This window comes from Crocodylus siamensis, chromosome 13 (assembly GCF_052110815.1).
Source record: "Crocodylus siamensis isolate JL-2025a chromosome 13, ASM5211081v1, whole genome shotgun sequence".
Taxonomy (NCBI): domain Eukaryota; kingdom Metazoa; phylum Chordata; order Crocodylia; family Crocodylidae; genus Crocodylus; species Crocodylus siamensis.
In genome coordinates, this window is record NC_143407.1 from 35,124,001 (window position 1) to 35,149,362 (window position 25,362).

General features: G+C 42.4%; 1 protein-coding gene across 2 annotated transcripts in view; it reads right to left on the reverse strand.

Moving 5' to 3' along the window:
- The window catches only part of CLTC (clathrin heavy chain), a 41,895-nt gene that overhangs the window by 6,794 nt on the left and 9,739 nt on the right, over nt 1-25,362 (reverse strand). Inside the window, exons 2-31 of one of the 2 annotated variants that reach the window (XM_090025182.1) lie at nt 22,054-22,261; nt 19,402-19,670; nt 18,842-19,003; nt 17,695-17,808; nt 17,035-17,208; nt 16,089-16,286; nt 15,722-15,922; nt 14,993-15,145; nt 14,513-14,635; nt 14,019-14,156; nt 13,365-13,529; nt 13,069-13,249; nt 12,140-12,303; nt 9,939-10,064; nt 8,570-8,712; nt 7,722-7,956; nt 7,241-7,363; nt 6,997-7,142; nt 6,506-6,689; nt 6,069-6,261; nt 5,350-5,507; nt 4,911-5,075; nt 4,611-4,718; nt 4,293-4,460; nt 3,916-4,065; nt 3,390-3,521; nt 3,106-3,216; nt 2,672-2,842; nt 2,057-2,278; nt 504-524 (exon numbers count right to left, since the gene is read on the reverse strand). In XM_090025182.1, coding sequence (XP_089881308.1) covers nt 504-524; nt 2,057-2,278; nt 2,672-2,842; nt 3,106-3,216; nt 3,390-3,521; nt 3,916-4,065; nt 4,293-4,460; nt 4,611-4,718; nt 4,911-5,075; nt 5,350-5,507; nt 6,069-6,261; nt 6,506-6,689; nt 6,997-7,142; nt 7,241-7,363; nt 7,722-7,956; nt 8,570-8,712; nt 9,939-10,064; nt 12,140-12,303; nt 13,069-13,249; nt 13,365-13,529; nt 14,019-14,156; nt 14,513-14,635; nt 14,993-15,145; nt 15,722-15,922; nt 16,089-16,286; nt 17,035-17,208; nt 17,695-17,808; nt 18,842-19,003; nt 19,402-19,670; nt 22,054-22,261 — 4,806 coding nt within the window. The remainder of the gene's footprint in view (nt 1-503; nt 525-2,056; nt 2,279-2,671; nt 2,843-3,105; nt 3,217-3,389; nt 3,522-3,915; nt 4,066-4,292; nt 4,461-4,610; nt 4,719-4,910; nt 5,076-5,349; nt 5,508-6,068; nt 6,262-6,505; nt 6,690-6,996; nt 7,143-7,240; nt 7,364-7,721; nt 7,957-8,569; nt 8,713-9,938; nt 10,065-12,139; nt 12,304-13,068; nt 13,250-13,364; nt 13,530-14,018; nt 14,157-14,512; nt 14,636-14,992; nt 15,146-15,721; nt 15,923-16,088; nt 16,287-17,034; nt 17,209-17,694; nt 17,809-18,841; nt 19,004-19,401; nt 19,671-22,053; nt 22,262-25,362) is intronic. The other variant, XM_090025184.1, reaches the window with a different exon arrangement.

The window sequence follows — 25,362 nt, forward strand, 5'->3', positions numbered from 1 at the left end:
AGCAGCTAGCACCTTTGCTGCCTATTGTCAGCAAAAAGACATTAGTTGTTGAGATCAGAAACTGGATCACAATCTTCTAACACTAACTTTTGCTAGCTGGAAGGCATATACCCATACAGCAAGTTTCTTTTAGCCAATTAGTCTGTGGCTCAATTTAGTTACTCCCTACTTCAGAAGAGGAATTCTCATCCAATTGAGATCTGTGCAGCCACCATGCTTTTATCTTTTAGGACAGATTCCTTGGACTGTGATCCAGCTGATCAGCCTTATGCCCTCCCTGAAGTCTATTAGCCGATTAGTAGCAAATGTATCTACTGTTACCCTAAAGCTCCAACTACTAGCATTTAAAACAAACTTGCAGAGGCTTTAAGTGAGATTTTGTTGGGAAAAAAGCAGTAGCAGCAGTGTAGTAAAGGTAGGAAGGAAAAGAAAAAAAATTCATGCAGATTCTTTAGACTTAGTCCTCCACACTTAAAAGATGGAAAACAAGAATCAACTTTCACCTTTTCCTTTATTGCATCAACCTGCAAAGGAATTCAGAAGGTGCAGCTTAGAAAAAAAAAAAACCAAAATTCCATATTTAGCATATAAAAAAAGGTAGAAACAAGAATTAGGGAGGAGGTTGATATGAAGTACCAAAGGAAAAAACAAAAACAAAGAACAGGGTATACAAGGGGTTCTCCCCCAAATCAGGGAAAAACAAACAAAAACAAAACAACAACAACAAAAACAGTGGTTATATATATCAGTTACGAGCCTAGTTAGTTTAAAATGTCTACAAATAGATGCCTGGTAGATTTCAGGAGTTAAAGATTAATTCTAATATTAAAGAATTCTAATCCAAGGACCAGACTTAAGCCATTTGGGCCAATCAAATTATCCCCATGTGACCAATGGGCTACACTTAGTGGCCTGGAGATCACCAAGTGTACATACCAGATGTAGAAAAAACAAAAAAGGAAGCCTTTTGTAAGGAATGGCTAACTGCCAAAGAAGCCTTGCCTTTGAGGTGTTGATAGGTACATCTTGTGCAAGCACTACGCACTTAGAATTAGAGTTCCATTCCCTAACATTAAATATCTAGCTATTTATTCAGCTATGACCTCTTGCTGGAAAAAAGGTGGGTTCACAGCAAGTCCTTAATCCATAGGACAAGCAGTCTTACAAAAGAAAAAAAGAAAAAAAAAAAAAGCTTAAACCAAGTCAGAAGTAAATCTGAAGAACAAGCTATGGACAAAACCCCCGGTGTCATTTGAGGGAGTACAAAGTTAAACCTACAGACAAGTGTAGGCATCTTTAGTCCCAACAGAAGCCCCATTTTATTTTTATTTATTTTTTTTTAGAAATATGCATGGGATTCTAGAGAAAAAGCATCCCTTAAAAAGGAAAAAAGCATCTAAGCAGCAAGGAAGGGGATGGGGAAAGTAGAGCAAAAACTAAGATGGTGGAATGCTCAATTACTAGGTCTGCTTTTATTTAAAAAAAGCATAAGGAAAATGCGTCTTCCCCCCACACCAAAGGCAAGTCCAGATTTGGAATACTGCATTTGGTTTTTATTTCAGGGAGCTAGCAACAAGTGGCATATTGCCAAGGTATCTAAAAAGCTAGATCTATCTGTCAATAACTTGAGGCCACAGCAGGCAGTTCTACAGGATTCAGGGCCTAACTACAAAACACACATTTGAGGCCCCCTGCTTGGGCTAGGAGTACCACAGCTGGCAAGGGCAATTTAGTATGGGGGTTTGGGAGGGGGGAGGGGGGAGTTGAGTTCTGATAAAAGGGAGCCATGTCTTTGACCTAGAATCCCCACAGCCTAGGTCAGAAGGCAAGTACATGCGTATAGGTTCCAACACCGATTGTTAGGATAGAGCACTTTCCGTTTTCCCTAGGAAGGATCATATAAAATGAGCATGTTCAGCCCATTTTGGTGAGATTAAAGTAGACAGGACAGACTTTGGGAAAAAAAAGAGCCAATATTAGTGTTAATAGCAGACAGGTCTCACAAGATGGCAAGTTGCTAGCAAACACTTTAGTGTGTTGAACAAAAAGCTTTTACCTTTGTCAAGTACTCCTTCATGACCTGAATAAAATAGGGCATGGCAAAGTCCATGATGTTGTGCCTCCATGCAGTTTCTAAGACAACATCTGGCCTCAGAAGATCATAGCAGGTGAAGAGGCAAGCTCCAAAGCATTCCCTCTTGTCTTCCTGCAAGAACCACTGCAGCAGTTCTTCGGCCAGCTCTGTATCTTTGGATTCTGAAGCATATTGCATTGCATCCTGCAGAGGAAAAAAAAAAGAGACGACCAAACCCCTTAAGATCCAAGAGGGAGTTTACCTACTGGGGGCAAGGGACCTAGATCTTCAGAGGCAGTCATACCAAGCATAGCTCACTTTTGAGCACTGCCACTAAAAGACCTCCAAGCTACAAGCTTTAGGACTTGCCAGTTTAACATTTTTGCATGCACATGGGGGTGTGAGGGGTGGGGAAGAGACAGGAGCAAGTAAAACACTTAAAACAACCAGTGCAACAAAAAGGAATAACCTGACTACAAAGAAAGCCTCAAAAAAGGAATTCAGCTCCACATGCTGGAGACTACCAAAAGTTACTAGTGCCAGCTTGTAGCAAGCTACACAAACTCAAGTCTGCCCTGCCTTTGTTCTTCATCTTACCTTGTAAAGTCTGTCTTTCTTGCAGAGTTCTACACTCTGTTTCCAGCGGTTGTTGCCTTTAAAGAGATAGGCAGCAATTCTCCTGAACTCTATCAGTTCATGCTTCTCCAAACGCTGAGCGAGGGAAATGTTGTCAAAGTTGTCATAGGCATCTATAGATGTCCTAAGAGCCTGAATTGCAAGAGAATCAGTCACCTCAGAGAAACCAACCCAGTTACCTTAACAGAACAGCTGTGTCAAGTGCAACAATAGCATGTGTAGCCAATTAAGAGCTTCAACATGTGTCATGAAGTAATTAAGACTGACAAGTTAACTGCAGCCATATAAAAGATGCGACCAAGACGAGAGTTGCAAAGTTTATACTAGTATTGCTGTCATCCAGGTCCAAGTTTAAGCAGTTACTTGTTCATGTTAAGAAAGCAGCAGGTACCAACCTGATAGTCTTCTTCTATAATGAAGAGGTTATTCAGAGACTCGTTCACAGATTTGTTGTTGTGGTTTTGAACAGAGCGCAAGTAAGGTTTCACCAGCGGCAGCTGTTTAACCTTGAGAAAGCAGGGCGATTAAAGAGATCAGTACAGGAAACAATCCAAGTTGTTCAGCTTTGCCTCCCTCCTGGCAGTGACCAAGTAAAGCGAGGGAGACATCTTTTTAAAGTGCTATGGCTGAAGGTTCTCTACTTGAAATTTCTTTAGAGGATGGGCTACATGGCCATTACCTTACTGAAGAAGGTGACAGCACGAGTATGATCCAGCCGGGGAGACAGCACCATCAGAAGGTCATTGAGCAACAAGGGTTTAAACTCCAAATAAAACTGGATTGCTTTATAATACAGCTCCACATTAGCCACCTAAGAGAGGGAGAGAAACAAGATCATGTCATCTCTGTAGACCCACACATCCTACTTCAGAGAACTTCCCTGCATGCACTTCCCCACTTTTTTTTAAATGAATTACCCAAAAACTTGTCAACAAGCGATTAGGAATTTTTAGTGCGTTTCCCAGGGTACTATGGATATTCAAGTCTTGTACTGTACACATGCAAAACAAAGCATGGCACATCATGCTTTCTACTTCATGACCCCCATCCCAGGGAGGCTGCAATAAAGGATTATGCCAAGAAATGTAGTAGGAAAAATCCCTTGGGATGCTTGGCTATTCTCTTATATTGGGGGGAGGGGGGCAAAACCATGCAGAACAATTCTTTAGACACTTTCAGGCCAAATCAGGTAGTGAATCTCTCACCTTGGTGATTATGTCTTTAAATTGTCCTTCTTTCCAAGCATCTGTTGGGTGGTTCATCATTGTGATGATAGCATTGTCATACTCTTCATATTTATCATACAGGAACACCAGTTCACCCCAAAGGTGAGCTTGTTCTGCAGCTCTTAGCACCTGGGAGAAAAAGGAACACATCAGCCCTCAACTGCTTGATAAGATTTCCCTCAGTCACTCATTCAATATTAAAATAGTAATTAAAGTACAGCTAAGAGTGCAGCATTAGACATTAACATTTTGGGCTCCCACAGAATGCAAGCCCTCCCCCCCAAAAAAGAACCAAACGCTACACTTCCCCCCCCACCCCAGTACTTATATCTTCTCAAGATGCATTTGAGGCCTACCTTGGGAATATTGACTCTTGACCAGAAGAGTTCCAAGTGCTCCCTCATCTTCTGTGGCTTGAATTTAGAATACAGGATTGCTAGCTCCGTAAACATTCCCATGTGTGCACGCTCAAGTCCTAGTGCAGCTTCCAACATAGTTATCAGCTCTTCAAAATAGCCACGATCCTTACAAAAGGAGAGAGAAGGAAGAGTTAGGATTGGCTGTAGCCAAAAAGCTGAAGTAGTAGTTGGATTAAAGTCACGCCCAGTTAGAAACCAAGAGGCTCCGTTACATCAGACCTTTGTACATGGACCGAGTTCTCTTCTGACAGTTACCTGGTAATAGTTGATAAGTTCTTCCAGCTCATCTGCATGCACTACGATATGAAGTCCACACATCTGGGCTAGGCGGAACTCTTTCCCATCAACACAGGCAAAGCAGACCTGAAAAAGTCAAGTAGCTATTCAGATGTGGCCAGTGAAAAGTACGAAGCTGCATCTAGCCCATTACCAAATCATCTGCTAGCATCCAGTTTTTCCCCCCTATAGCTTCCACAGAAACAACCTCTTGAGGTAATTTAAAAATCTCTGAGCAGAAACAGGTCCAAAATGTTGAGATTCAAGGTAGTAGCTTACCTCCTTCCATGTCCGAGTACTGTTCGCTTTCCGAGCACCATCTACAGCCGCTTGGTATTCACCCAAGTGTACTAGCGTGGATGCCAGCCGGCCAAAGTTTGATACGTTATTATACAATAGCTTAGCAGCATCATACATTCTCTCATCGTAACAGCGATCGCCAACCTAAGATTTAAGCAGAGTTTACTCCAAGACCAACAAGAGCTCGTCTTACTAGTAACGCTTCATAGAAACGTGCATCTTTAGAACACCATGAAGCCTAGGCATGTCCCCTCCCAACTACTCCACAAGCTGCAGCCCCATCTAGAGCTATTTGCCACAATCAAACTCCACCTGAATTAGTTTTAGTGCTTCAGAACTAATCCAAGACCAAGTTTGCTGGCTGGATTCAGAGCCACTCAAAGTCACAGCAGAAAGTAGCCAAGGATGAGAAACTCACCTGCTGGATGTGAGCATTATTAGGTCCATTGATAAACTCTTCCAACTCAGCTAAACGATTAGTCTTAGCCAGAGCAAAAATGAGTTCCGTTTCCACATACGACTCTCGCGCCTTCTTGCGTGCCATCTGGAGGTACTTCACCAGCTCTTCCCAGTTTCCTACCGAGGAAGGGGAAGACAGACTTCAGAAGTGACAAAAAGACTATAAGAGCCAAATGGAAATGATTGCTCTTTAAAGTCTAAAAGCTTGCCCTTCACTTTCCCTAGTAGCTCCCCTTCCAGCAAGACTAGGGAAAAAAAGCTCACTGTTGACAGGTGGCAAGTTTAAGTGCAGAATCAACAGTTGAGAGACTTAGATGCATCAGAACAGAAGCTACTACCTAGTTTTTCCATTTCAGGTTTCATTTGGGTCAAGCTTGGAAGTACTTTTTTCATACTCTAAAAAAGGTTCACCTTCAGAAGAAAAAAGCTACAGCACGACATAACTGGCTTCTACTGTTCTTAGTTGGGAGGCTAGAAATTTGCTTCATCACAGACTTGGGCCGATACCCCTCAAGTCTGCTTTACCTTGGATCAAGCTAGCATCGCCCATTTCTCAGGTTGGGGAAAGTCAATACTGCTTCCCCCACAAACCTACAAGGAGTGGACTGAACACAATTAAAACTTTCCATATTTGAAGAGACATTCACTTAGATGATACAAAAAAGTCCAGAGTCCTACCACTGGCATTAGCAGCTTGAACGACTTCCATGTAGGAGGAAGGATCATCTGCTTTAATGTACGAGTCAATTGCTTCCTTTACCATCCCTTTCTGAAGCTGTGCTTTAGCAAGCTGACTCCACACAGCAGGCTCATTGCAGCGTTCAGCAAACTCATATGCACGGTCCAGGTTTCCGATGTGTTCAATCAATACCTGAAGGAAAGGGACTGTCAGCAACTGCCAGCATAGAAGAAGTGTCCTTAGTAAATCCAGGCCTAGACACTGCACTGAACTGCAAATTTCATGTTTAAAAGACACCCCCAACAAAATTCATGTTTTGTTTTGCTGGAGTACCAGCTTCAAGCAAAATGGACACAACAACTGTTCATTAGAAGCACTCAGGATGCACGATTTTCAGGTCACGTTGTTTTAGGGCAGTCAGAAGCAAGTGAGATACCTGCACAGCTGAGGTGTTGACATCAAATTTTCTGAAGATGGCAAATGCCTCTTCAAAAAGCTCGTTGCTGATAGCAATGTTGGCAATATCTGGAGCATCATAATTATCCAGACGGTTGATATATTCCATGACACGAGTGCGGTCAGCCTTAATAGCTGTGAGAATGAGGAGGTTCTGCAGGTTCCTAAATAGAAAAAAGCAAATAGCCATTAGGAAGTGCTGAAGCAAGTCCAGGCTTGTCCCTCAAGTCATCAAGTGCATTAAAAAAAGGCATGCAAGTTAGCATCTGAATTTATTTATTTTTAAACACTAAATAATTCCATTCTCTGCTACCCCAAAATTGCTCTGCAAGTCAGAGCTTCAGAAGCTATTGAAGTTATTGCCTTTCCCAAATCAATGGCATGTGTTACATTAGAGCTGATCAGGTTAGTTTTACATTAGCTACAACCAAGTCTCTTATGCAAGTGTTCAAGCATTTTGCCTCCACCCACCTGTGTTCACTGAATACAGAGTTATCCAGAACTATTTTCTCCAGCAGTTCAATGAGCTCATTGGGAAGATCTGCAGTCATGAAAGCCTTTACAGTAACAGACACTTCTTCAGGGTCCTGAGTCTCTGACAGTGCAGTCTGCACAACCTATTGACAGATCAATTAGGCCAGTCATTAAACCAAGGATTGGACTTCAGCCACAACTTGAGCTCTCATTAAAAGGAGAATGAGGTTTGGGACCATACCTGGTCAATAAGTGGCCTTCTGTAAGGGTTGCTTTCCAACAGCACACTGGCCCACAACTCGGGGTCCTTGCGGCGAACTAAGTAACGTGAAAGGCTCTTGAAGAGGGAGTTTTCGTTGCATACCTATAAAAAAAAAAAAAAAAAATTGAAGGGGAAGGATTAGCATCAAGGTTCCTCAGATTCTTCCATTGGCCCTGAAGACTGGAGTCTTTAGCCAAGCTGTTGCTTAAAGCAGTGGTGCAAGGCAAGTTGGACAAGATGCATTGAGGTAATGCCAGAAGTTTAGCGCTTTCTGCAAAATATTTGGGCCAGTTTCATTGGACAGGTTTGGTTATGGTACCAACTGCACCACAGTCTTACAGCATCAGATACCACGTACACCAATGAACTGTCCATTTACAGCAACACTCTCCCCCGCTTCCTTACACAGGCCTCTTTGCACTGGGGAGAATTTTGTAAGACTAAAGTTGCCAACACTTACATTAATAAGCTCCAAGTCACACTGCCCACGCTCGTAAGCCACACAGGCCAGGTGAGGGTCTCTCTTCTCACAGTACTTCCCCACAACACGACTATCATAATAAGGATTCTCACGGAGAAATCTTTCTGGGTTGTTGTTGCTGTCTATGTATATTTTGGCTAATGCATTGTGAGTAGCAGGCTCCTCACAACCCTCATGAATCCTTGCTTCCAACCAAGGTAGAAGCAGTTTCAACCTAAAGAAAAAAAAAAAAAAAAAAAGAAGGAGTTTGAATAAGGCTGTAGGATCTACAAGCCTAAGATCTACATCTTCCTTGTGAACTTTTAAAGTTCTCCTTTTTACAGAGCAATAAAGTAAAGACAGGACAAGACATTCAACACAAAAACCAAACTAAGTAGTAAAATCAGGCCTTCAAGCATCCAGAGAGTTAATCAACATGCTCAATGGAGGGAAGAAATTTTCTGTGCGTCAGCTACCCTATACAGGACATTAGTGGAATGATGAGGGGAAGCTAAAGGACTTTTTGATCAGTTCTTGGTACTGCACAAGATTTGGAGCTACCCTTCTGGAGGTATGGAGAACCAAAAGACACCAAAATGAAAAAAACTTCCCTCCCTCCCCCCCCCTTCCAAAAAAAGGGAAACCACTGGTGCACATCCTTGAGTTGGATTTTAAATGAACTTTAATATAGCTAGATTGGTTCTAAAAAAAACCTAAAAAACTTTAATCTGAGGCTACCTTAGGTCTTCAAGCCTCATTCATGAGGCTATGTATGGCCCAAAGTTCCCATTAGGTCCCCTCTTTTTTTAAACCAAGTCCCATTAATGTGCATTGGGAAGGAAGAATACCTGTTTCTTTTTTCTACTTCTGCAACAAGCTCATCAGTTGAGAACTGGCCTCTCACAACAAGAATCAGATTCTTTATAACATCTTCAGAGCAATCCACATCAAGCAGTCCCCCAATGACAACAGGAAGACGGCTTGGATTTACCTAAGACAACAAAACTAGGTCAGGAAAAAGCAGGTTTGCTGGGAGCAAGCACAGGAAGGCTACCCTTGCTGCTAAGCATGGAAAAGATACAGGAGCATCTTGATGGAAATTCAGCATTGAATTTTTCCAGTAGTCTGACCCCAGTGTTTGAAGTCTACAGTATCTGCCCATCAGCTGATAAATTAGACAAGACAAGACTCACAAGCCTTCAAAGCAAGAGGGCTAGTTATCAATTGTGTTTCAGTTCTTGCGGGAAGGACTTGTTAGGCCATATTCTTTTGGGGGGCAGTATTGGGGTGCTGGCTTCTTCTGAAAGTTGTGTCATACAAGCTTGGGATTCTTTATTTGAAGTCTTCATGCCCAAGAATATGATCAAGTAGATTTGCTGTACTCTAGGAAGGCTGGTTCGAGGTAACCCCTAAAAGTCTACCAGAATTACCACAGCAATTCCCTTATCCCTCAGATGGAAGAAGCTGTTTAAAGTTCATTGCTGGCATACCATATGCCCCTTCCTTCCCCATCAACCCTCCAAAAAAGGTGGGGTGCGTGTCTTGAATAGGGAAGCCGATCTTCCTGCACCATGCTCTAACAGCTGCATAAACAGCTCCTGCTCATCTTGCCCAGCAGCCAGAATGGGGCAGAGTGCAGCGTTCACCCTCATAGCCACCAAGGAATTTGTATTAGTGATTTGCAGAACCCTGGAGCTTGTGCCCAGAGCAGCAGTTGAGCAGGTCTGGGCCTGTGAGCTGCAGCAGTCTGATCATGGAAATGCTTTATTTACAGGAAGTTAAATAGGCTTGTTGCCCTCCTGCCATACCAGGACATTTCTGGTGCTTCACCCTGACCATCTCCTTAAAAAAAAAAAAAAAAGTGCCACACTTCTGGACACCATTTACAGAAGATGTTATCATCTGCTTTCCTAAGGTTCTAGAAAACAAAAAGAAGTGACATTCTACCCTGTAAGAGGCATGTGCATACTCCCATGCCCCCAAATAAGGTGTGCAAATTACCATATTTTGCATAAGTAGGTCAAGATCAAATCCAACAGTAAGCTAGGGAGGTAGATCTGTTTGGGAGCCGATTTTGGTCACAAGCTTGAGACACATTGCTATTTCATATCTGCATCCATGAAGGTCCTCGTGAGATCTAAATGCTACATTAAAAAGCTATTTTGTTAGATTAAGGCACCTTGAATAAATTTCAAGTATTCAAGGTCTTACTCTTACCTTCTGTACATAGATCTCTATATATTTTTGAAGACTGTTTCTGTACAGGTACAGTACCAGATCGTGGACAAAGTCAAAGCGATCACACACAATGATAAGTGGTAACTGGTCAGTCAGTTTTGCTTCCTAAAAAAGGAGATGTTATGAATTCCTTTATTTAAATCTGCAGGTTGCAAGTTAACAGGGCACATCTAAAAACCATGAAAAAAGTTTGTGATCCCATACTAAACAAGTTATTGGAGTTTAGCCTGGGGAAGACCTAAACCAACACCACACTGGATTGCCAAAAATACCAGTGGCATATTAGAAACTGCTTTTAGTTCCTTAGAAACTATGCATGTGTGCCATATTATGATAGTTTCACCAACCCAATGCCAAGAATGCCACAAAGCTGTTTGAAGGTCAAAAAGTCCTTGGCATGCCCATGTCTACAAGTATTTCACAGACAGGACAAGGATTACAAGCCTATGCTATATTTCAGCATTTCTGACCTGCCATGGGTTTCCAGTGTGCAGGATTAACACTCTCGGATTGCACAACAGATTTGAACTAGATTTGAAGAGATAGTGCTAGCAGCTAGGCATGCTTTAAAAAATTTGTACTACTCTGCTTTTCAACCGAGAGATTTCCAGTATCACCAGGAAACCCAATCCCATAGCCAAATTGGAGCAGGATGCATTGTTGATTCTCTTAACCTGCATGTGTAATGCAAAGCCAATTCATCATTGACTGTAAAACTGCCAATATCCAAGTCAGGGCATGTATCAGTACTCTTCACGTCTTTTTAGATAACTTTTTTTTTTTTTTTTTTTAAATGGCACAATTTCAGCAGGTAAGCCAATTGTTAAGCCAGATGACAGAAGCCACTCTTTGAAGACCATGAATACTAATGTTCTAAAAAGTCAGCGATTGTTTCATCACTGAACATCCCAGAATATAATCCTACATACAAGTGGACATAAAAGGAATTAATACTGGGGAAGACCTATACTGGGAGATTTACCTGGTACATGTCCTGCACATTCCAGACACAGGGAACAGCACAAAAAACAACAGCTTTCATCAGGAACTTGTTGACAGGGTTACCATTCATTGAGGATAGTTTGGTTTAGAAGGCAGTGTCTACTCAGTTCTGTACTATCTTCCCCCAATGATAGCAGCATAGCAAGTCTTCCAAAACACTAGATCACAAGATTTTGCTACATAGAGATGCTACAGCAAAATCTTGATGGCATAGTAGGCTTATCCCTACATACACCAAGGACAATCACACCACTAAATAGTTAGAAGCTACAGTAACCATGAGGCACTAAGTGTCCCCAGAGAGAATATATACATATACATATTGCTTAACACCCCCCCCACTAAACAAAGCCACCAAACTTAAACTGGAAAGACATACAGTACCCCTGGCTACAGAGAAAGCTTCACACATCTCTCCCACCCTTCAGTCAGACCATACTTTTACTTTAAAATCTGCAGTCAAATAAGGAAGTTCAGAATCGGGCAAGTTCTATTTCTTATGGCTTCCAATTCAGATTCCTTGTCTTGGATAAGTGAGGCCTCACTTAAAAGGATGCTTTAAGTGCAAAGCGAATCAAGCAAGCTTCTGAAAGAGCATTATAATATAACTAACGCACACACACACACGAAGCACTGCATATTACTTGCTTGTGGCACATGTTGCACCCTCAGTAGTACCAAGACTTAAAAAAGCATTGCACCTCCTTTCAAAGTCCTGAAAAAAAAAACAGCTCATGTAGCCACAGCATCCAGACTGCTTTCTACTGAGCAATTAGCAGACTTCCTCTTCATAGGAAGAGTTAGACTCAAGTTGAAAGGAAGGAGTTCAAAGCAGTAGAAATGACCAGTTTGCCCACCAAGAATGAGCTTTGAATGGTTGACTTGAAGAGCTGATAATGGTACCACATACCAAATTAAAAAAAAAATTTTTTAGCTGTATTTAACAGGGCAGCAGGTAACATTTAGTTAGGTTTCAGCAGTACTCTTCTGCAGCCCAAATTAAGAGGATGTATGATATGCCCTGATAAAACTGGTCCCTTAAAAAAAGGGGAGTTAAGATAACAGCTGTAAAATGTAACATGCTTAGTTTTGTCAGTTTAGAGTAGCATGGCATGGATACTCCACCACCCATGAAGTGTAGCTGAGTTAGCATTTCAGTGCTATCTAGGGCTCTTTACCTTCAAAAAGTTTTTAACCCTCTCTGGATCATAGCAGTTACTTTCTCTGCAGATTCTTTCAACTTCTTTGATTTGGCCCGTCTTGCATGCAGCTTGAATATATTTGAAGTGCACATCTGGGTCTTGGCTGAAGTTTACAATGGAACCCAAGAAATAAAATAAACCTTGGCAGGGGAGACAAAAAAGAGAGCGTCAAGCCGTGACATGTAACAAAGCTTAGTGCACCTCTTGTAAGCACTGGAGGCTGTTAGCAAAAAGGTAGTTCTTGACACCTAGTGTTACCTGATGATCTAGGTAGTGGTCAAAGTAAAAGTGGAATGGTGGCCAAAGCTCTGCAGGCGCTCCAAAATATCCAGTCTGGGCTGGGCACTGTGCTGCCAGAGACCCACCTAGGAGCTGGTGGGAAGTTTAAAAAAAAAAAAATCCCCAAGAAGTACAGCTCAGGGTGGGCTCAGGCAAGATGCCACACACAAAAACTCATTACAGCCAGTCAGGAAAAAAAAAAACAAAAAAAAACAAAAAACCACAAAACAAACCACCATGTGCCTTACAGAAGGGGCACAGAAGGCTTAAAATTAAGTCACTTACAAGTTCCAGTTGGTCCTCAGCTGGAAGCTGTGCTTCAAAAAGAGAGAGAGAGTGCTCTTTGGAAGCATGGTGTGGCAGATTTCTTACAGAAAGATGGGGGGGGTTGTTTTTCTTTTTTTTTGCCATGCCAACACTTAATTTCTTTATGAAGAATGCAGTAAAGGACAAGTTGAGAGATGTGACAGTTGCCATGACTAGCTAAAAAGAAGTCTGAATGTTTTTCAAAGGCAGAACACTCTGCATTGTAGAGTTTGTTGAGTAGAGCCAGCCTCACATACTAGCCACGGTCAGTGTTAGTATTTGTACACCTTCCTAATAGGTGTGATTTGCTTAAGTCTTACCTTCAAAGCTCTTGAAAGACTCAAACAGCTCAATGAGTGACTGTGTTGAGAGCTGTTCATGGTATTTTGAAGCTACTTGGACACAAATCTGCAGGTTTTGACGAATATTAGCAGACAGCATAGCACGCAGGCATTCTAGCGAGTCCTCTACGGAGAGGGAGCCAAAATAATTCACCAGCCACTGCAAGAGGAAAAAAAAGCAATTAAAGGATTCCAATTCCAGCATGCTGCAGTAGCATTAAGATTACCTCACATGGTAATCCTGGCCAAACCAGACAAGAACTATGTTTCTGTACCTCAGGGTTGAGAAGGTGAGTATGAACTACCGCACGCTTGATATCATACAAGTCAGTGAAGTGTTCTAGTGCTCTCTGCAGCAAGCCAGCTTTCTCACAGAGCTGAGCAATGTGGGCCCTGTCATAGTGAGTAAACATCTGGTTTCCCAGGATGGCATCTGCGACCTAGAAGAGAAAGTCAGAACAAGAAGTCTGTTGTATTTTTCTTTTCCAGTTCAACTTATGGATTTAAGCAAACAAGTTTAATGATGTTTTTGACAGCAAAATCTCGGCCATCTGATATGCCCAAGTTAGAATGGGGCAGTTTGCTTACACTTGCTATAGCTTTTTCAGGGAAAGCCACTTGGGCTACAAAAAGTTAATAGCAAGCTCTCCAGCCTAACTATCAAAATAACTGATAGTCAAGTTTAGTGCAAAAATAAGAAAAAGGTTGGCATGAGAGTTTTTAGTTGTATATAAACTAAGCTGTGCACACTTAGCAAGTAGTCTAGAATCAAGGGTTATATGTTGTGCTGTAAACATCTGAGGTCAAGGCAACACCAGTTAAGCCGCCTCGAGTACTATGAACAGCCAAAAAGCTGACAGTTGATTCACCAGTTTAGTTACCAGATCTAGAAGCCTGTTCTAGATCAGCTTAGTATCTACAGGACATACCTGAGGTGCATGCATGAGGTTCATTTCAAGTAAGCGCGTTTGGAGGGCACCCTCAGAGGGACGATTATTCTTCAGTGCATCCAAAAGAAAGGCGGTACATTGCTGAATTAAGTTATACTCCATAAAGACATCCACAATCTGCAAGAAAGGTATGCTATTTTAGCCTTGTCACCAAGAGGTGCATAAGAAACAAAAACAAAAAACTCTGGGATTACCAAGAGATCCAGCAAGAATTTGCTGTCCCTTAAGCAATATCATCTCCATCACTAAAAGCATGTTCTTCAAGAGGAGGAGAAATATGCAACCCAAGCATGCCAGCTCCAAACCCAAGCCATCTCTTACAAGGATTGTCAATCCCAACTGCCAAGTAAAACGTGGTCAAGTTTGGTTGCAGAAAGTTAAGATACTACCTATATGGCAGCAGCACTTTCCCTACAAGCAGTTAAGAAAAAGACAGACCCAAAAAAAGGCCTCTATTCCAGCAGATCTTTTACCTGTGTGATATCTGCAAGAGGTTCTTCATCCTGAACCAGCATTTGAGCAAATTGCTGCCCTTGATCAGGGCTGATGCGCATGACATTTCTCAATAAGAAAATCCAGTCTGGAGTATATCCAACCTGCCAAAGAAGCCACAGTGAGTTTGGTGCATCTAAGCAGCAGCTAAAAGAGCCAGAGAGTCTGGCATCCCTACATCTTCAAAAGATGAACTTCCAATATCTGATAAGTGAAGGATTTTTATACTGTATGCTTGTGTCCATTAAAAAAGGGCACACAAGTTGAGGACAGGCAGAGAAGTCCAACTGCAGTTCTAATCTTCATTCTTTTCTTTATGAAGTAGTTGATAATTCATTAAAGTCTGACAGGTTTTTCCCCCCAACTTCTCTTCTCTTCAACTCCTGTATTTCCCTTGTGCTCCCAAAAGGGATTAGGATGCCAAGCACAGCAATTATCTAAACCAGGTTAGACATGCTCACCTTCTTAGCATACAAAACTATCTTCTGGACTTGTCCAGTTTCAGCAAAACACTGAATGACTTTGTTAGGAACATTAGCTCTCAGATAGACACTAAGTGCCAGTGTAGGATCAACAGATTTCACCAGGTCTCCCAATTCCTCTGAGCACTCCAACTGCAGGGAGAAAAGAGACCTGTCAAGAATCAATTCAGCACCACAGAGCCAACATGGCCCAACCCCCTTTTCCTGCTAGCTTAGCTTTCAGTAGACTAAAGGAAATTCCGGTTTCCTTATTTCCTATTCCTATTAGGAGGAGGCCTGTTAACTACATTATCTTAGCAAGTGGTTAAGACCCCAGCCAGCAGTATTCATTCAGGGACCTACTGGTAGTGGCCCACATCACCTAGAAATAAAAACAATTTTGCCTCTAGATAGCTGCAGTACTTGATAGAATAAGCAAGAGAGTAAACTGTACCACTTGCTGACTATTTCTTTTCAGAAGCCTTCTCCTAGCTAAGGGGTGTCCTTGCACACACACCTCTCACTGGATTGTTCAGGTGTCCATGGCCTAAGAGCCTGGAATTAAAGTCTCACAAATAAAACATTAAAGGGAAAAAAAAAAAATGCAGACAGCTTAATTAAGTTTCTCACAGGTGCAAGGACTTGGAAAGAAAGCCAGCCCATTCCAACTTATGAAGCTAGCCTCTCCTGCCCACCAGCTTTTAAGAGGGATGCAGATTTTGGCTGTACCTTGTCTTCTTTTAACCATTTCTCCAGCAGCTGTTTGCGTCCCTGCTGAAGTACTGGCCTGCAGAGTTCCAGAGACTCATACTTGTTCAGCTGACCTTGATCCAGCAGGATTCCAAAATACTGGAGCAAGGGAGAAGTCTGACCAGGCTGAGCAGGAACACTTTGGAACCGGCGTATAGTGTCTGGAGTACGCAGGATTCCCTGCAACAGGGAAAAAGGAGTGTGCATTATCCATCTGCCCTTGTAGTTTTAGGGCATGCAGTCTGCAATTTCTTTATAGAGGAAGGTAAGCAGGTCAAACACACAACAAAACAAAACAAAAAAACCCACAAACCACCCAGTTTGAAGGTTTGTTTAGGAACTTTACCTTTGGTGCATTGGCTGCCACCTTGGCTGCCTCAGAGTAATTTCCTTGTGCAAAGAGCGCATTGAATTTACGAGCAAACAGTTCCTCAGCTCCTGCCAAATTATTGCGAACAGCCATCCGCAGAGCCAGGTCAGGATTCTGCAGCACATTAGTGATGTAAGGAATGATGTTCTCTTCTTCCACACATACTGAAAGCACCTGAATAAAGAGACAAAAGGGAAGGGAGAACACACATTAACAGCAAGCAGTTGACAGTAAACCAGCGCACGGTGCAGTTTGTTATCCTTTCTGTGCAAGAGAAGAATGATCAAGACATACCCAGTTGTGTCAATCCCTTTGCGATAGAGTGGCAAATAAATATTAAGAGCCTTTGATTAGGCCAATAATAAAAAGAGAGAGAGAGAGCGCCAAAGTCCTTTCTACTTACTGTGAACCTTCCTCACAGAAGCTTTGCCTCATTTTTTTAAATTTGAGGAACACACCTACAAGAAGCAGTCACGATCACTGTACAGTGATCAGACTCTTGTCAAGTAGAGGCCTGTACGTATGTTTATTCGCCCATGGCGCCTTCCCCACATACCCAGACTGAAGCTACAGGCAGGCCCCCCATTCAATAGTGGGAAGCAGAACCCATGAAAGTGAGAGTGATGTTAAGCTATTAATGCTAGGTCAGCTGAAAATATTCATTAAACCTATTGCTTGCCACTTGGCAACTCAATGAAAGTCTCAGTATTTGACCTGTTCCAAAGAGGGGACTGGTAATTCAGAGGAAGACCAGGCCTAAGTATATATTCCACCTTTCCTTTAGAAGAAGGAAGTATCATTTGATTAGCAATTTGTAGGAATTTAGTCATGGTGCCTAGCAGTCACTTCCATCCACCCATCCATCCCCATCCTGTAAGTTAAGCAGGAGAGAAAAAGTGGTCTATGGAAAGCATTTCCTTACTTGTCCTTTTCTGTTAACCCCTATGATTCCAGCTGTTGCTTCATGTGGTGCAGTGACAAATATGGTTTCTCCACTAATTCTGTTCATGTAGATACAGGTGCCTGTTTCAAGGTCATACAAATGGATGTAGCCATATTTTGTTATCAGGAATACCACATCATGCTTATCACTGATCTGCAAGACAAAATGTTTAACTTTAAACCAAGAACTTGACTTTGGGGCTCACAGGTTAGTCTAATATCGACTACTTAGCCAGCCTATTAAGTTTACCATAACAAACAGGGCTATCATGAGGCTTCACTAATGAAGTATAGTAAAAGCAGGCATGCTTGACATGTTTGTGAGTCCTCACTTAGAATCCAGGTATTTCCCCTGCTAAAAAACAAACCAAGGCAGCCTTCACAACTGTGTGCACATATGGACTAGGTAAACAGCAACTGACAGCACACCAAGTTAGAGCTACCACATTTCTACTCTAGAGCTGGAGGGAGTTTAAAACCAACCACCCACCACCCTTTAGGGCCACTTAAATGTTGAAAGTCTTCCATGTTGTAGCCTCAGACAACTCAGCTGGTACATGCACTTCTATATAGTTATACCTGCTGAAGGAGTATGCTGGACTAAAACAGAAAGAAAATGCAGAGGTAGATTCAGTCATACCTGCATTGCTACAGGGAAGTCATTCTGTGCTTCAGGAGGAAAGAACACATCCACGGCTTTCTTTGGAAATGGCTGGTTCCCTGTTGGTGGGGTGCCAACTTCAATGATATGCAACTGCAAAAATGCAGACATTAGATTAATCCTGTAGATTTCTTGCAAGTTTGTACATGGATGGAGCAGCCACCCAGATCTTACCTTGCAAAGCAATGACTGTGCTAGAGGAGCCACTACCAGAAATGTATTCAGATTACACAAGACACTGCTATGCAGATACACCCTTCATTATGAAGGAAGTCACGTGAAGAGGTTCGTCTCCCCACGTACAAAAAAAGTTAATTCCTCTAGTAGTTTGGGAACAGTCAGTCTTTGGCCAGCTAAAAGCTTGGCAGCAGGACTGCCACTGGCAGTTTAGTAGATACTAAAACAAGTAGACACAGGACAGGCTATTTCTGTACGGCCTCCAACCCAATAGCATCCCTCAAAGCACTAAGCTTAATTCACTGGTCACTTAACAGCAAGTGAGCGCCATTGGTTGTTTTATAGTATTGTCAGCCAACCACTAAACCCTCAGACCAATTTCGTTCCACCCAATTCCTCTGCAGGTCATGGACTTTCAATTCTACTCTAAGCAGCTTTTGAGGGCTTTGCCTTCAGCTCCTAACAAAGTCCTCAAAGCGTGTGCTACCTGGCAACTTAGTGTCAAGAGCAAAGCCAAAAAAATGCAGTACTTTAGCAGACCGATACCAAGTCTTTGGAAGAGCCAGAGCAGCAGTGGGGTTGTTCACTTCAGCTGGTGGCTTGTATGCTTGGCATACTTTGAAGCCAAGAAGCCATGTGGCCCCTTATACATGTATGTTGTATGCTTCCCAGAGAATCATTAGCTTTGCACAGTGACTTGGATACCGCTTCCTAACTTCAGCACAAGCTCACATGTGAAGTCTTTTGAGGGCAAAGGTTCACCTAGAACTTCCAGACTCATTGGGAAGAGGTACTTGATCAAGGAGGAGGGTTAGTGCCCCAGATGAGCAAAGCCTGCAGCTAGGTAGTCTGCAAGATCTTGGTTATTCCATAGCTTGTTGACATGCTACTTTCCCCCCTGCCCCCCCCCCCCCCCATGAAGGAAACAGCTTTCAAAGTGAGATCTTACCTTGCCCCCAGCTTGTCCTCTTACTGCAAAACAGAAGAGAGTCGATTCCTCAGCATTGCCTTCCATTTTGAATTGTGCAAAGCTAGCTGCATGCCCTTCAATGGGCTGGGACACTTTTCTATCTACAGAATAAAGCTGCATGGCTCCCACAACACGGTTTTGCTAGGACAAAAATATGGAGAGAAGACAAGTCAAAAGGTATTTTCTCCTCCAGAATGAGCTCACAGTACATTAAGTCCTCTCGGACAACTAGCCATTTTCACAGGAATATGCCGATCACGAGCATTCCTTTTACCAGCCAGGTTCTAATGCAGCATGCAATGAGACTTACGAGCCCAACCAGAGCACTAAAAAGCGGAGTAAAGGAGATCCTCAAAAGTTCAAATAAGATTTTAAAGTAAAAAAAACCAAAACCCTCAAGCCATAAACATACATTATATAGCTTTTTATTGCTATATTTACTATAGCAGACAGCTTCCCTCAAAACCAGCTGGAGAAATCCCAATACTCAAAAAACCAAACAAAAGGACACAGCAATCCCTAAAATAAATTGTAGCTACCTGAGCAGATATGCCAGTCAGAAGCAGCCACTTCTGCTTGGCATCTGTGCGATAGTTGATGATCTGGCAGCCTGCGAGGCTAGAATGGCGATCAAACATTTTCACCGGCTGAGATTCTCCCTCCATACTCCAGTGGTAGACTGCATTGTCAGTCACAAGAGCAACAGTATTCAGAGAGATCCACTTCCAGAAGGTCACATCATCCGTCATGGTATGAGCCTTCATTTTACTCTTCATCTCAATATTAAATATCTGAAGGGTTTTCCCAGCTAAAAAAAAAAAAGTTTAAAGAAGTTAAACTGCCAGCTCCCTTCCAGGTACCTGCTATTGGTTGAAATACAGTAGCTGCATTATGGAGTTATCCTTGGCATTCTGCCTCATTCTTTGGAGGCTACTATTAATGTATTCTTCTCATTTAAGCCCTTGATCAGCTGGCATTTAGGCAGTGCTTAAAAGCTGTACTGCAATAGTGTTTTATATTTATAGCTATTGCTCAAAATTGGCCATAACCCGTTCTTGGACAGATGTTGGAAAGAAAGCTTAAAAGATTTTAAATTTGATGTGCTCGTACATTTTTTGGAAAGCAAGCATTTAAGAACCGAAATCAACTGACCACCTTGAAATTGTGATATTGAGACAGACTAAAATCATGTCCTCCAAGTACAGAAAAAAAAAAAATCACAAAGGAAGCAAGTCAGAAGCAGGCACTTGCCAGGGTTTTCCCTTGGTTCTATTTAGCTTGCCAACTCAGGGTTTGGGACGTGAACAGGTTAAGAGAAACTAAAAAACAAAGACCAAAGGATCTGGGCAACTAGAAGTTAACAGAAGGGAGGAAGGGACCAATGCAAAACTTGAGAGCAAAAAGGCAGAGAAGGGGAAGTGCTTTGAATTACATGGAAGAGCAAGTGTCCAAAAATCATGATGTTGCCACCCACTGCCAGATTTAGATTCATTCTACATGAGAACCAACATATGCCAAGGAGTCACTATGCTCATTTCCCTTTCAAAAGAAGGATGAGTGAGTAACATCAGGGGGAAAAAAAAAAAAAAAAAAAAAAAGAAGTTCTGGTTAAAAAAAAAAACAAACCCAAAACCTACTGCTAGAGTATTAGCAGACTATGCAGGACAGTTCCAGCTATACCCTTTACTAATATGCATAGCGGTATCAGAATGCAAAAAACACCAAGATATGGCAAGGCAGCCATTTTAAGGACAACTAATTGCATTGTATGTTTAGTGGGAGCTCAGGTTTTAAAAAGGCTTAAACAGTACTGAACTGCCACACTGGGGCATTAGTCAAATACCAGGAGTTGGTTAGCAACAGTGACTACATTAAAAAAGTGCAATAGGTTTGGAGTAATACAAGTACTGAAACAGGCAAGCAGCATGCTTCACATGAGCTGCAAAGAACACCAAAATATTTGTGAACCATCAGGTAGAGACTGACAGTTCACTTAAATTTTCACATACAGCCTAGCACCAGGTTTTTTCCTGCATCTCCCCACCCCAAATTGTTCCCTTCAACAAAAGGAATAGCAAAAGTAAGATTCTACTTTAAAATCTCCATCCTACAGACATATATGCAAAGCACACTAAGAATCAGTCCCGTTTATAAAAAGCCTGAAAATGACCTAGATTTACTGCTTTAGGCTAGGTGCACTCCAAGACTGGAGGTTTCCAAGGTATGGGTTTTGCAAGTGCTCCCATTTCCTTAATTTTCAGATTACTACCAGAGAAACTCCCCAGGTTTGAGCATGCAGGCCTCCGTCTAGCCTTACACAATAGGGTCTATGGTACAAGTCTTTAGGTCTTTTGCATTCTCTTTTCATAGAACACGACAAAGACAATACAATCCAAATTGAGGTAACTCACCATCTGCATACACAAGCAAGCATTAGAGTTGTGACAAACAAAATATCATATTAAAAGTCAGAAAGACAATATTAAGTAGTCTAAACAATACAGGACAGTAGAGGTCAAGGGCTGTTTAGATCAGAGTCCCAGTTAGGACTGTTGCTTTAGAGCAAGCCAAATCATTTGGCTTTCTAGGCAAGTCCCTCTTAGTGACATCCGAGTACTCTTACTGTTTAGTGTGAAAAAAAATTTAAAAAAAACCCACCACATTTGAAGAAACGTGCAACTTTGACTATCTACAGTGGAAGACATCAGCAAGATGGCTTATTAAGCTTCTGAAGCCTAGAAGAGGTAGCTTGCTTAAGTCCCATTTTTCCCCACCCCCCATCTTGATTTCATATCATTAGTAATCCTCTGCAACTAGTCCACAGAAGTCCACAGACTAAATACTTCACATTTCCATCTTGGAAATTCAACACCCATCTTCAGCCCAATGCTGAAGTGACTAGCAAGTCGTTACTGGAGTGCCACAGCTGTGCAGCAAGTTCAGTCAACAAGTCAAAGTGACCAGCTTAAGGACGGATAGCAAGTCTGATGATTGTTCCTTATCCCCAGGCAGTGGAGACCAATAATCAAGAAGGACTACATTCAATAAGTGGGGAAGGACAGGATATTAAGTGCTTTGATTAAGCCTTCCTCCATCCAAGGATGGAATGAATCAGGTTTAGAAAGAGAACCAGAGAGTTTATACAAGAGGACGCACAATACAGTAAGCTGAACAAGAAGTTTGTTTCATACCTTTCAGTGCAATGACTTTGCTGGCAGGGTTCATGATAGCACTGTCAGCCGAAATTGGTCTGCGAATGGGATTGCTGGGGTCATTCATGTCAATGATCACCACCTGCGCTTGTTCTCCTACCTTCTCTCTTATACAGATGAATTTGTCCGACTCCATAGTCAGAGTACTGAAGCCAATATTAGCTGGGTTGATACCCAGGTTCTGGAGCTAGGGGAAAGAAATGAAAGTTCAGTCGGTTAGATTAAACATAATAAAGCATTAAAGTTGAAGACCCTGTGCTTAAACCCAAAGCACTTCACTGCCTTAAAAGCTTCATCTAGTCTCCTTACCAACTTGATCATCTTTAAAACACCCCCCACACCCCCCCCCAAACTGAATGTCTTTACAGTTAGTGTTTCTAGCAGTAAAGACTGCATGAAACCTGGCAGGTTGATAGGGGACTCGTTATGCAGATGATTTTTTCCAAGACCCATTCTAAAAACCATAAAAAAGGGCACAATTTTGGAGGTAGGCGATTACAGTTTCAGGATTATCCACAACATGGTTTTCAAATCCAGTTCAAACTCTTGAAGACAGCAAAGCCCATTTCCTTTTAGGCTCCTAGTATTTAAAAAAAAAGTTCCAAGGCAAAAAAAAAAAGAAAAGTGTAGCCAATGCAGTAATCCAAAAATTCAGAAGTGCATGTCCAACTCTGCTGGAGGTTGAGATACTGGAACAGCAGAGGCCTTTTTTATTCCTTCCCCCACACTAAAGCACAGTTCAAGCCTGTCTGTCAGTTTATTACATCCTACAAGTACATGGAATGGTGTTAGACTTGGTTTGTAAAGCTTAGTTATTATAGTAAGAGGATCAAGAGTTGCTATTTACACTCCTACTGATGGCAAGTAGTTAAGTCTTCTACAGCTACTTTAAGAGGCTGAACTCAAGTCATCTTTAACAGTAGATTACATTGCAATTAAAATACTTTTAGTTCCAAAAGAAGAGAGCCAGGTAAGGTTCATTCAAGAGTTCAAACTTCGAAGCATGCCATTTTGGAAGCTGAGTACTGAGGGAGGGAAGTGCCAGTTTAACCACCTCTTATCAGCCTGCTTTGCACATGCTTTATAAAGGGACCCCACCTTAGCCATTCTGTTCCAGTCTTCACTTACATACCATGATAAGAGGAGGGTGTGTCACATTGTACTTCCCTACCCCAGCTTTCTGGCTCACACCACCAGGAGAAAGGAACAGAAGCTACCAAGTTCCTCATGAAAATGAAGGATGCTTTAGTATTAGGCCATGCTGATCTTTAAGACTGTGTAGCCCAAGGGTTTAGTCCAGCCTGCCATTTAATTCAAACAGGTTAAGGCATCTCAAGTGCAATACAAAATACAGCCAGCACAAAAGGAACAGGACTCCCACCTATGGCCTATGAATTATGAGCCTTCTACATTGAGCTTTACTATCAGAAACAGGTCTAGAATAGGTTCCCATCTTCTACATCCTCCCCTGCCCCAAAGACAGGAGAGTCACCTTTGTTTTTTCTTAAAGGTGGGGGGGGGGGGGGGGGGCGGGGGGGGAAAGGATGTCTGATGGTCTTAAAACTGGTACTCTGCTCAGCAATTGCAGGGCACTGTCAAGCTCTCTAGGATGCAAGCCTGCCTCTACACAGGATGCGTGTATTTTGCAAGTAGATCTTGCAGAGCAGCCTTCCCAGGCACCATGCTCTTATTTGTATGTGGCCATAGTGACCAGTTGTAGGCTGGGCTCCTTTGAGCAGGCACATGCATTTCTTTGGTGCAAGTCTGTCTTTGTCCTGAGACAGTCATTTAATCCACTAAAAACAAGCCACTGCACACCTTTTTGCAATTCATTGTAGTTCCTTCTTCCCAGGACCTAAGAACAGAAACTACTTTGAGGAAAAGTACTTCAGGTTTGCAAGAGAGCTACAACTAATCTAGGCAGCTGGAGATTACATGTTATTATTACAGCCTGCTCCTGGGCCTAGCCAGCCAAGCCTCTACAAGTGTTAAGAGGGAGAGTTAACTCTACTGTTGCCAACACAAGTTACTGTTTTGCATCTCTAATGAAGCTACACCGCTCTTAGCATGGAAGAGACCATGCTGAGCACTTCACTGCAGTTGGTAGACTTGTCAGCAGGATACAGCCTAGCAACCTTCTGCACAACACAAGGTAAGAGCTGTTCATAATCCTTCAAGAAATGCTCACAATTCACTTGTATGAGGGTGTTATTTAGCCTGCCCCCCAAATCAGCCTTGAAATGGGGACCTCTAGTGACAAGGCTCATGCACCAAATGATCCACAGAAACTCAAGTCTGTCAAGTCCCTTTATTTGGGCATCTCCCCAATATGGAGCACTACCTTTTGATAAAAGTGAGCATTAGCAATCTTCTGGGTTCTACATTTTAGTTCATTCCTGGCATAAAAGGGGGGTGGGGGAAAAAAACCAATACCAAGACCTCCCCAGTGTTTATACCACACAACTAAAAGAGAGTCATGGGCTTCAGATGTACCATGATCTCCATGTGTGCTGCACCCCATGCACATGGGGGAACTCCACCTGCAGTCAGTACTATCCACTGAATGCTTACATTACAGAAATGCCAAAGGGCAAGTACTATTCCTGAGGCCACACCTTACTAGTCACCATTCACATTTCCAGATATGAATCAGGATCTCTTTATACCCTTTACCACAAGTGCAGAGCCAGAAGTTACAACACCTTATTAGCTTTCAGTTGTCTGAAGAACTTAAATCAGGTGGGAGGAAAAAAAAAAAGTTCTTCCCCACACCTTGGAAGTTGGAGCCCAAACTGCAGCTCAGCAGCACTTACTATATATACACACTACCCATCCAGAGGTCTCAGCCAGCTACTACTCACTTGTACTGCATCTAGTTTGAGACCATATCTGGGACCACTGCTGCTGCCTGGGTGACATGCACTCAACTTACCCATGTGAACACAATGCCAGTGTAGAACAGACTATGCCTGGCTAGACTCACAACTCCTCCAGTTTTTCAGTTCAGATCCATAGCAGATCAGTCCCAGCAGATAGCAGTCATCTTAGTAAAAGGGCAAGCATAAGGAGTCAAGTGCATGTAAGGCCACTTTATGCTTATATCATGATTCAAGCACAGTACCCGCTAGGATTAGTGCTGGTCTTGCTGCTCAAGCAGTGAATACATGATCTCCGAAATTAGCATGCCTTCATCCTTGACCACTCAAGAACCTGCATCCTTAGACAATCCCCTTTCAGGGGGCAAAAAGAGGCCAGCTTTGGCTACTTCCACTTTTGTGGAAAGGAAAG